We start from the raw sequence: 12,518 nt of genomic DNA, 5'->3' as shown, positions 1-12,518 counted from the left end.
TCTGCAAGTGCTGAGGGTTAGAGCCTCAGCTGGCAAGCTCCACACTCGGGAATGTCTTTCAGTGGTGGAATTCTTTCCTGCTTATAATTAGTAGATAGATTAGCATACTTGAGTTTTTGTAGTGTTGTTATTTCAAGTCTTAAAATGCTTCCATGTCCTTCAGAAATGAAAAATCTCACAGTAGAGCCTTTCGGCTGTTAGATGTTTGGCTCTTTGAAGCTTGTAAAAATCCTGTAAAAATAAGGGAGGGAGAAGCTTCAGAGAAACCTTGCCAAGAAATTTAGTGGATGGGAATCGATTGATGACCCTCTGCTCCCTGTTACCTGCATGGGTAGATAGAAGGGGTCTCTTCACCTGCAGGCATTGCTGAGACACTTCTATCTTTATATCCGAGTGACTTCTGGGTCTTACCCTCAAGATCACTTCATCCAGGTTCTGAGACATACTGGGTTTTGTGAATTCTGGGCTTTCTTAGAATCTCTTCTTGCTCTTGTTTCACTCCTTCCAAATTTGGTTTCTTCCTATGGAAATATTTCTCCTTGTTCCATCCTGTGTTTCTGTCCCTTCCTATGACATCTCACCTCTATGACTTTCTTTTAGCCCTTGCTTAGGAGTATGAGACCTATTCCCCCAGCCTTGAGCTAGGTGGGAAGGGTTGATAGTCTAGATTAAGACAGTTCTAGGCTTGTTCTGGACTTGAACACAAAGTTTTGAATTTTAAGAGGCAAAACATAATGTTTAAAAGTTTACGAAAGTTCATATTTCAATTCAGCTGGTTAAGGCATATTTATAAATGAGAAAATTTCCCCTTCCTTCCCTTAAATTGTTTCTGGAGATGTTTGAAAAATAACCAAGTAGATCAAACATTCGTCACAAGTAATTGAGTTCCTACACTGTGCCCTAAGAGCCTTGAGATTTGCAGAGGTAACACTCTAGCCAACCTGCTTCCAGAAACATTTTTCCAGAGGCATTGCTTAGTAGTAGCATATTTGCTTCATAGGGAAAGAGCCCTGGGTCTGATCCCCAGCAGCACACCTCTGAAAAAGAGGAAGAGAAAAGAAAGAAGTAGATTAGCTGAAGGTTGACTTTCAAGCAGAAAGGCTTTTCTAAGGAAGGAAGGAAGAAAGCCTGCCCATGGTGCTTCATGCTTTTATAAAATCCCAGGACTTGGGAGGCAGAGGCTGATGGATCTCTTGAGTTAAAGACCAACCTGGCTTACACAGCTAGTTCAAGGATGGCCAGGACTGCACAGAGAAACCCTGTCTCGAAAAATAAACAAAACAACAAAGACTAAGAAAGCATAAGTCAAAAGGTAGAAGGTAACCGTGTGGCCAGGCAAAGTGGCTCATACTTGTAATCTCTTTAGTTGGAAGGCTGAGGCAGGATCGCTGAAAAATTGAAGTTAGCTTGGGCTGTAGAGTAAGACTTTTAAAAAAAAAAAACTTTTCTTAAAAAAAGGGGGAGGTGTAGAGAAAGGAAGTGAACTGTTCTGATGGATCTTTATTTGACCCAGTTACAACATCAGTAGTGTGTCTTGCCGTAAGTGATTTGAATGTCAAATTGTGGTTTACAAATGACCTAGACATGCTACTGTATGATGTAATTAAAGGTGTTGCAGCTTTTCAAAAATAGTGTAAGCACTCTGAAGGAAAAAATGGCACTATTATAAAGGATTTTTTATTGTGATCATTAGCAAATATAGGCATCCATTCTGTTTAATTTTAACACCAAAGCTGATTAGTTGTACCACCAATAAAAATTGTAGTTGCTACCAAGAGGATTTTTGTTGGTTAAAAGAAGTTCAAGATTCTACTTTAGGCAAATCCCTGTTAATTATATTCTTGAATCCTATAATGGTTTGGATTTTTAATGTTGAAATTAAATTGGTTCAGAGTTAATTGCCAAGTATGGCAGGAAGCCTTTTTCTTTAAAGAGTGCTTGCTGCTTTTGCAAGGATCTGTTTCTAGCACCCAAGTCAAATGGCTGGCTCATAGTCACCTGAAACTACAGCTCTAAGGATCCAACAACCTCTTTTGGCCTCAGCAGGCACCATTGGACACATGTGCATACATAAATAAAAATCTTTTTTACAAAGAATACAAATATACACTAACTTTAAATGAGAAGCGTTTTAGGTGTCTGAATTGTGGATGATAAAATCCCTGTGATTTTCCTTGTTAGAGTCTCTCACTCTCACCACCCCCCTTTTTAACAAAATTGGGAACAAGTGAAAAACTATTTATGGACTAGTAATCCTGCAACGTTGTGACTTGTGCCAGGACACGTGGCTGGGTACGAGGGGTTTGAAATCCAGCCCACCCTCCACTCATTTAGCTATTCACCACAAGTCGGGAACACTTACTTGGAAAACTGCTTGCCTTTTTCCCAGTTCACAGTACGATAATATGTTGTAGCTGTATTTTTTTTTCAAAAGCATGAACTCTATCAAATTGTCTCATGTGGATGGACGCTTAAAAGAAATCCCACACTAGCTCAGAATTAGGGGTAGACTTACAAATCAGAATCCTCTGTTTGAATGGAGATCAGAAAATGAATCTCACAACCTGAACAGAGGCCAGAAAAGAGGCCAGATGCATGCTCTACATCCACATATATAGTATAAGAGGCCACGCCCCGTGGTCGGGTAACCACTAGCTGTAAGACTTCTACAGCAGTCTCAAGTCTTTGCATTCCCTTAGGACGCTCCCCAACCTCCCTGAACTCTTCATCAACCATTGCCTTCTTTACTTTCTCTCCCCCATACTTACCACTGCCGTCATGTTTTCAATTGTCTCTATAATTTTTGAGAGGTGACAGTTTATTTCTTTTTTCTGCTATATTTTCAGTGTGGAATAATGTTAGGCTCACAGTAGGGCATTCAGCTTACTGAAAGAATAGCAGAATGGAGACTACACTGTATTCTGATTATCTTCTGCAGTTTCCACAGTAATCCTGGGTGCTTACTAAATATTAAGGATGCACACACCTGCGTTCCAGAGGCCCATGGCTGGAGTACAAACTCCACCTGACTTTTAGGGAACCCCTCTCTCTGTTTATTTTTTTGAGATAAGGTCTTTTGTGTGGCCAGGCTGACCTAGAACTCACCTTTTTTGCCTTTGGGTTGCTAAAATTACAGGCAGGTACTCTAGTACCTGACATGGGAGATATATGTGAACTTATTATTAAAACCCGAGGTGGTAATATAGGCCAGGTCTGATGGTTCATGCCTTTATCCCCAGTACCCAGAAAGTTGAGGCTGGAGGAACACTAGTTTAGAGCCAGCCTGTTTGTCAAAGCACTGCACACCAGTCATGATGGGGAGTAAACAAGTCAGTATCTAAGTTAAAGTACGGAAATTAGAAGTCTCTAATGTAAACATATAATGTAAGATATAATTGATGAAAACTTCATCTCTAGATCTTGTGTTCAGTTTGTCTTTTAAGCTAAGGTTTATAATCACTGCTCGCACCATTTTATTTGTTTTTCAAGTAGCTATTTGGACGAGTATCACCAAGAGGAAGAAAACCTCACATCTGCAGATGTGCTCGCCTGGTACTTATCTGAAGTAGAACCTTCTGGTTACCACATTTATTTGTTTGTGGTGTATTCGTGGGAATGGTCAGAGGACAGCTTGCAGGAGTTGCTTCTCGCCTTACTACGTGGGCCCCTGTGATGCGACTCAGATAGTTAGACTTGGCCACAAGCACCTTTACCTTCTGAGCTGTCCCGAGGCACTAGCTATGTAGTTTTGAGACAAGATTTCACATTGTATCCCAGGCTAGTCTGGAATTCATGATTCTTGTGTCCCTGTTAGAATACCCAGCTTGAGGTTTGTGTAGAGGCATAGACCTTAAAATCCAGAGGCAGAGGACAGGCGAGTCTGTGTGATATAGTGAGGTCCTGTTTCCAAACACAGAGGCAAAATGTGTAGTGCTGAGGCTGGAAGAGAAGAGAGAACCCAGTCCAAAGCCCCAGAACCCATGTGAAAAAGCCAGGCATTTGTAGTTCAGGTTCTAGGGATGCGGGATTACTGGGGCTGCCTTACCAATTAGGCTAACCTACTTGGAAAATTCCAGACCAATTATATACACTGTCTCAAAAAATACCCCCCCACACACACACAAGATAAAAAAACAGGAGATCTGATGGCCTTGAACAGCCTCTGCAGGCATCAGATAAACCATATTGCACAGATATACATGTAGGCAAAACACTAATACACATAAAATACTTGTTCAGAAATTATCAATAAGAATTGTTTTGGTTTTAGCTGTGAGCCTAGCCTTTAACAGCTGAGCCATTTCCCCAGCCCCAGATTGGTTTTGAACTCAAAACAATCTTCTTCTGCTTCCTAAATGCTGGGTTTGAAGGTGTATGTCATGACTCCAGGCCACCTAAGTCCTAATGTTGACATTTTTGACATTAATGCAACCACTCTTTTCTATTTTCAGAATCTGATATTGATGCTGCCACTGCAATGATACTTTTAAATACTTCAATAGAACAAGAGATTTTAGAATGTAAGCAATCACTCTTTTCTTTTATTAAAATAAATTTTATAAATATGCCTTTTCAAACTAATAGTTTAAAATTCAAGATGGCTAATGTCATAGCAGAATTTACTTTTTTTCCACTAAATTGTGTATTAATCTGAATGACTCAGTTTCTGTTGTATTGTATTTCTATTTATATAATCATTTGAAAAAATTAAGTTAATGCTGTGGGAGATTTTTGTGTTGATGAATAAATGGAGGAGGCAGAAATGCTTTCCAGAAGGTAAGCTTGAGGGGCTAAAGATAAAGATGAAAGCTGTGAGCACACTGTGGTTAGGGGTGTTTATCATTTGGGTTGGTGGGGGGCTCTGTGGTTAAGCGTGCCTGCCATCCAGCCTTATCCTTTGTTCAGTCCTGGGACCTGTGTGGTAGAAGGGAGAGTTGATTCTCAGGCTGTCCTCTGACGTCCATGCACAGGCCTGGGTACACGTACATATACACAAAATAATTGTTTTTATTGGATTCAGCTGAGCTATACATTTTTCTCTATTCCCCTCTCCCCTTCTACAGTCTCCCATGACCTCCACGCTCCACAAAATATTTTTTTTTTAAATTTTTCGAGACAGGGTTTCTCCGTAGTTTTTGGTTCCTGTCCTGGAACTAGCTCTTGTAGACCAGGCTGGCCTCGAACTCACAGAGATCCGCCTGCCTCTGCCTCCCGAGTGCTGGGATTAAAGGCGTGTGCCACCACCCGCCGGGCCACAAAGTAATTTTTAAAAGGATATTTAGAGTTTGGAGTAGGAAAAGTGTTAAGGTACAGTTGCAAAGACCATGAGGAAATCATGAAAAATTTAATTAAAGTTCTTTGATTGGTGCCATACTTCTGTAATCTCAGCACCTGGGATGTGAGGCAAGAAGACCAGGAACCAGGAATTCAGGATCCCCCTTGGCTAGATAGCAAGTTCCAGACCAGCCTGGGATGTGTAAGACCTGTGTGCAAACTGAGAAATGAGAGACTGGCTGGGAGGCTGGGGACTTGAGTGTGTGTTTAGAAGGCTTGCCGAACAAGTGCAAGGCCTGGGCAAGTTGACCCTAAGCAATGCAGAGTACTGGGAGAAATTTTAGACTGTGTGTAATAGATAAAAGATTAATATCATGTCTGTAAAGGGTCTAACAAGTAAGAAATAAGCAGACAGGCCCCACAGCTGCCACATTAGTCAGGGACTCAGTCTTGGGGTCTGTGGGAAGAGGAGCAGAGAGATTGAGCCAGAGGTATTGGAGAGGCCGTGTCTCTAGGACAGCAGTACTGATACGGACATGAACATAAAGAGACGGGCAGAGACTGGCAACATGCGACTGCACAAAGTGCCAGCACTAAGGGTTGTGGGCACAGGGCCCCCAACCGAGACACCTGCTGGAAGGGGAAGCCGTTTATCCCAGTTGTAGGGCTCATGTCCACGAGCAGTATTTTGCTTTTTTTTTTTTTAATTTTTATTTTATTTCTTACTGGATTTGTTTGGTTTAGTAAGAACAGGAGAGCAGAAAAGTCAGCAAAATAATGTGAAAGTGGCTCTCAAAAGAAGAAATATGGGGAGATGTAAAGTAAGTTTAAGATACTGCCTTTAATTTAGGAAATAAAAATGTAAATGATTGCTACTGGAGTATGCAAGTAGGTGCTTTTCATACACTGTTTATTGTTACGGCCACCCAGGAGTAATTTGAGCATACCTGAATTTAAAATACCTTTTCACTCAGCACTTAACAATTCTTACACCTCAGAGAGAGAGAGATCCAGTACATATCCTTGCTGCAGCCGTTACTTGTACTAGTACAAACTTGGAACAGTGTAAATACCCACAGGGAAATTGTCAAGCAGTGGTACTGAGACATTCTTTGCAAATAGTACAAAGTAACTTTTTTGTTCTACCAAAAGGACAGGCCATCTTTCAAATGGTTTTTAAATGTTTCAGATCTAGAAATTGAATTATGGGGAAAATGCCACAAAACTACAGATTCCAAGCTCTTATTACTCAAAAGTGAGAGTTTGGGGGTCTGCTTTTGTAATCAGATATCTCTGACTTGTTGATAAAGTCCTGTTTCCCACAGGTGAGAAGCCATCACTGCAGAAGAAGAGGGGTTACAGCAGTGCATTCAGTGCCCCCGGCGCTGCGCGGCTGCAGGAGAGCCATCCTCCAGCCGCCAGCATCGACCCGAAAGCAGACCACAATTACAGTGCCAATAGCATGGCAGCTCAGCGCTGCACATCCAGGGCGAGCGTGTCTTCCCTGTCTTCTGTGGATGAGGTGTATGAATTCATCCCGAAGAGCAGCCATGTGGGAAGTGATGGCAGCGAGGGCTTCCACAGTGACGAGGACACGGATGCTGATGATGAGGACGATCGTCTGGGAGACAGCGGCTATGCACCACAAGCTCATGAAGACAGTGCTCCCGAAGGACAGCCAAGCAAAAAGAAGAGGAAACAGTCATGTCAAGAAATTGACGAGGAACTCAAAGAAGCAGCGGGGTCGCTGCTCCACCTTGCTGGAATCCGAACCTGCCTTGGTTCCCTCATAAGTACTGCGAAGGCACAGAGTCAGAAACACCGGAAGAAGTAGGAGTACTTACTAAAGTGTGGCAATACTCTTCTACTTAGCTCTTCACAAGGGATATCAGAGCCATAGCCGGACTTCTTAGCTTGAGGGTAGGGGAGGAGTGCCACTTGTTTCTTTCTAAATATTTTTTTGGTTGCTTTTCATTTTTTGTTTTGTTCAATTAAACAGTTGCTCTTAGGATCATGACTAATTGTAAATCTAATATGAGTCCCCAAAACAATTTCTGTGAATAACTGTCTCTCAGATTTGGAAAATTTTGTATAAGAAAATTCTCAGCCTCTGTCTTAAACTTGTAAGGGGAAAAAAAATCAATCTCTTTTGTTAATTGGTCAAATACAAGAATTGATAGCTCAGTATTTTCACTTTTGTTCCCATTCTGTAGTCAATTGTAGTTACTCATGTAGCTAAGCACAGGCTGGCATCTTTCTCACGTGCTCCTCTCCTGACATAATCCCGAGGTGAAATGCACATCTTCTGTCTTATTGTTTTAAGTTATTCTCTGTTGCAGCATGAGCATGACCAAACATAAATGGAAAAGATCCTAGATGCCTAGAAGGTTCTCTGGTTGGTAGGGGTGTGGCTCATCTCCAGATGGGAATTCCTATTGCAATATCTTTGAATGCTCTTACCTCACAGTTAATGCACAGCATCCCTGGGGCCTTCACCCTTTCCCAGAGTACTTTGCAAGTGTTGTCTGAGTTTTAGCTACTAGCTGTCTGTGTTAAGTAAAAATTGTCCAGTGAGAAGATACAGTCAGAGTGTATCATGGGATAACATACACCTTTACACACTTTAAAAGAGAATCTTGCATTTGTTTTCTAAACATAGTGTGATGAAATATTGGGAAGACATGTTGTAACATCTTAAGTAAAAGTAGGTCATTGAGGACAAAACTTTCTAAGCTTTGTATAAATTAAAGTTATATGTGTAATGAATAGACTTAAAACATTTGATAGGAAACTGTAGAGAAAAACATCTTCAGGGATTTCAAAATAGGTATAAAAATTAGATCTTATACAGAACTTTTTAAGAGGCAAGGTAATACCTCTATGTGCCATTAATCCATGATGAAATATTTTATATTACTATTCCAAACGGCATTGGCCAAGACATTTTACGTATTTCAACAAAACTGCCTACATGAGACAGTTTTCATATCACAGTTTGACTGTAGTATTCAGAACAGGGCTACTAATACTGTAGCTCACAAATATATTTTTTTACAGTGGTGGGAGAAACTTTGAGAAACTTTAGTCTTATTTCATGATGCACCCTGCATCCCAGGCAGTGACCTTCTTTGCATTTTTCTAATTTATAGGCATAGGTACACTTGCTGTATGCACACATATACAGGCTCAGGTTAGTTTCCTGCTTTGAAATGTTTTTATGACTACAAAGCATTTCTTGGATTTTTTTTAAAGACAAATATTTCATTTTTACTTATAAATTTTCTTTGGGCAAAACTGTCAAATGAGAAGAAGAACTAAAGCATGTTTCTTCCCTGACCATCCTTTCAGCTTTAACAGCATCATACACTCTTGTTTCCATGTTAGCTATAATTAAATATGGATAGCTGTATTGATGGAATGGGTGCTACTAAAATATTGACATTTTTCTTTTATTGATAATGCAGGATGAGGAATTTCAAATCTTCCTAACTCATTAATGTTATTTCTCCAAAAACCAGCCAAGTGAAGATAGTCTTTTACTGCAGACAGTGAATACAGTACCAACTGAAAGTATGCTTTGCCATGGTGTCAGTCATAAAGCAGCTACAAAGCTCAGTTGAGTAGCACAGTATTTTGAAGTGAATCACCATGGCCTTCTGGACTGGGCTCACACAGTGTCCAGGATCTGTTCTGAAATTCTCTACAAGTGTTTCTCCAAGTTCCTGTCTGTTAGCTCTTCTGTAAGTAGAGGAAATGACCTGAAGTAGGAGGAGAGAATTGCTCTTTGCTCGAAGAGACCTGGTCAAAATGCCTGTTAGGCAGTAGCTGAAATTCTTTTCTTTGCCTCTTCAGTGGACTCTTATTTAAAGCTGTAGCCATTAGCAAAGATGATAACTGCCTGCGCACCAGCAGCAGCGTTCCCTAACAGTTTGCACTTAGTTCTCGTGTGCAATTCAGTGTCTCATTCTCCATGTGCTGCTGTGTCCCGGGCATCCATCTCAAGGGGAGAGCCTTCTTCATTCTGGCCCCTTGTGATGTTCTCGGGGATCGCGCTCCTGCTTGGAGACATAGCTGGAAGCTTCCATTTAAGGAAGTCATTCCAAACCTCATGGACTGGAAATTCCCACAGTTAACACACTTCATGTAATAAACATAACCTAGAAACCAGGGACAACATCCACGTTGTTAAACTTGTTTTAGCTAAGGTATACTTTGTCTTATATCAGAATAAGAATTTTGTTGCAACCGTTTCAGTTTTAATGGATCCCTAGTGAAAGCTGTGTCTTGGCACTGTTATCCTTATTTTCCACATTGCCAAGAGAATCGGTGTTTCTTGAATACATCTTTGAAATTTGTTTGTGCAATATATTACTAAATTAGTTGATCTTTTGCTTTTTAATTCAGAATGAAAACGTTGCCTAGATCAGTAGAAAAGCAAGGGGTGCGGCACCCCTTTCCACCTGGGGCCCTTGCCTGTTCTTGGAGCCAGCATGACTTACTAGATTCCTTTGTATATTGTTAAGTTGAGCATCTCTATTTTTTCCACTGTTTGAGGCATTTGTAAAGGGTTCCTACTAGATGGTCAGTTAATACACACATGTTAGCCAGTTCAAAGCCAGAGCAAGTGTTAAGGCAATGTCTGTATGTTTGTAGACTGGGAGGCCTTTTATAGCAACTCGGGCTGCAGGTGGGAGTGCTCCCCAAAGCCTCCAAACTGTTACCCCAAATAGAAGACTACTTAACACCCTTCAAAAACCATAGCATTTTCTAAAGCAACTTCTGAGGCTTTCTAGTTTACATATGTGTCATGGGGTCTTTTCTTTCTTACTTTGAAGTGTGTAAGTTTTGATTAAAGTTTACTCCAGTGTGTTAATGATGTGGTCAGATATTTATTGAAAGACACAATAGAGTATTTTAATGTTATACCTGCCATTTTTCAAGAATATTCTTTGCATCTAACTGCCAGTGCCATTGTCAAACTTGTTTTCAAAATTGTACTTTTTTTTATTAAACAAAGTGCTTAATTTTAAAGTATTATGTTGCCATCATATAGTGTATAAAATGTATAATTGCCAATTCATTGTAACTTATTTATTTTTAAACAAAATATAAGAATACTTTTTGAGTAAAGAAATTTGTTATTAAATTGTTTCCTTGTTTCTGATGTAGCATAAAAACTTCTGAATTTAACTGCCAATAGATGACCAGCCACAAGTGAACCTCTTCTCAGTTGTGAGTCTTTGCTCATAGTAAAACAACTTACAAATGTTTAGTTTTTGTATCTAATCTCTGACTCTTAAAATGTTTATAAAGTTTATTTTTACCAAAGAAATGCAATTCATTATGATAAAGTTGCAGAGTAAATGCCGTTTTGTAACATTTTTGTGCTTTGTTCTTTTATTTGTGGGGTGGAGTAGTGGAAGCTTTCCATTCCAAGTGTTTTTAAAATATTTTAATTTTTACATGAGTGTGTGTGTGAGTGCACGTGCATATGCCTGTGTGCATATATAGAAGACAGGACAACTTTGGAGAGTTGGTTTTCTCATTCCACTTTGGGTTTGGGGGCTTGAACTCAGGTTCAGTTTTTTGCGATGTCACCAACCCTTGAGTTATTTGTTTTGGCAGGGTCTCATGTAGCCCTGCAGCGGCTGTGTTACTGTGGGATTATAGGGTGTTGTCACTACTGCCTGAAGAGAGTGTGTATGTGTGTGTATTACTGTGGGATTGTATATATATATAGAGAGAGACAGAGACAGAGACAGAGGGAGAGACAGAACTGCCGCTTGTATGAGGATGTGGGGAAACTTGAGAAATTCAAAATGGTTTATAGCCACTTTGAAATGCAATATGGACATTATTCAGGAAATTTAAAATAAGGTTATTGTATGATCAGGTTTGTACTTCTAGGTAAAAACCAGAAGAATTGGAAGGAATATCTCAAGATACATGTACAGCCATGATGGACATGAAAGGTGCCCATCATTAGCCTGACCAATTCCATTTTGCTCTTTTCTGGTTCTTTATTTACTGCCCCCTCCCCATTGCTCTTAGTTCTGCTTGACAAACATCTTCATGGCCAGGTACTCTCACCAAGCCTGACAAGCCAGATCACCCCCAAATGGGAGCCATAGCCCTACATGCTGCCCTCAGAGCAGGAGGAATCATGGGAATTGCTTTCCTTGGTGATACCAGCCTTGTCAGATCCCTTTGCAAGACCAGACCCCTGTCCTGAGTAAGGCCATTGTTTCACCAGGGGTGCCTGCTCCATCCCCCTTTCTCACCATTTCCTATAAAATCTTTCAGTTTCTCTTAGCCTCTTGAAGACAGACTGGATGTCACCAGATCCCTTTCCCTGTTTTTCCTAACCTTCACTGTTACTTGTCCTTGCTGGGCACTGGGACAGGTGGCTAGGATTTACCTATTGAGATTCAAAGAGCCAGGACTTCTGCCCTAAAATACTGGTAACATCACCAGCAACATTATTTTCCAGAGCCAAAGCTGGATAGTAGCACATTGTCCTTCCGCAGAGGAAAAAAACAGGTCATGTGGGATGTCCTGCTCTATGTGTTGCTTTTATTGGTTGATGAGTAAAGCTGTTTGGGCCAATAGATTAGGCCTATTCCTAGCTAGCTCTTATGTCTTAAATTAACCCAGGAGAAGCCATGTAAATGCCCAGGAAGCAAGAGGTAACAAACCACGAGCCTCATGGTAAAATATAAAATTATAGAATAGAATAAGTTAACTGATAGAGCAGTAAGTGCTCTTAACCACTGAAGCATCTCTCCAGCTCCCAATCTGAATTCTTAAAACTATATGGGTTTTTTTTTTTTCCTGAAAGTGCTTGGTAATTCAAAGTATAGGTGTATTCCTGTGGCTTGGTTCTGTGTAAATACTTCCCTTTTTAAATGAATGCCCCCAAGAAATACATGACCAGCTTTAATTCACTCTGAGGACAAGCAAGTACTAATGCTGTTGAGCTCCTTGCAGCCAGCTTTGGGGAGAGGCAGTATGTCCTCCCAGGTTTCAGCTGATGCGTACGTGCGCATCGTTATCAGTGTATGTTATCATCATAATCATCTAGATAATCTCCTTGCTTTCCAGAGGGATCACAGGAAAGAATTCACTCTCTTTGCTTCCTATGGGGGTCTGCCTTTGTTGCAGCTCAACTAAGCTTCCTATGGAGTTGTAGCTTTTGAAATAGAGCATTAATTGGAAGCAATTATCCAATTATACCAGCAGTGACT

General features: G+C 40.5%; 1 protein-coding gene across 5 annotated transcripts in view; it reads left to right on the top strand.

Moving 5' to 3' along the window:
* Positions 1–10,655, top strand: part of Foxn2 (forkhead box N2) — a 49,753-nt gene extending 39,098 nt beyond the window's left edge. For all 5 annotated transcript variants that reach the window (XM_050146102.1, XM_050146106.1, XM_050146103.1 and 2 more), the window contains 2 exons: positions 4,452–4,520; positions 6,600–10,655. In XM_050146102.1, the coding sequence (XP_050002059.1) occupies positions 4,452–4,520; positions 6,600–7,108 (578 nt within the window). In that variant the 3' untranslated portion in view covers positions 7,109–10,655. The remainder of the gene's footprint in view (positions 1–4,451; positions 4,521–6,599) is intronic.
* The last annotated feature ends 1,863 nt before the right edge of the window (positions 10,656–12,518 follow it).

This window comes from Alexandromys fortis, unplaced genomic scaffold (genome assembly GCF_014885135.2).
Source record: "Alexandromys fortis isolate MF-2015 unplaced genomic scaffold, M_Fortis_MF-2015_v1.1 scaffold_42, whole genome shotgun sequence".
Lineage (NCBI taxonomy): Eukaryota > Metazoa > Chordata > Mammalia > Rodentia > Cricetidae > Alexandromys > Alexandromys fortis.
Note: the sequence above shows the minus strand (reverse complement) of the source record. Positions and strands in the feature narration are given on the sequence as shown.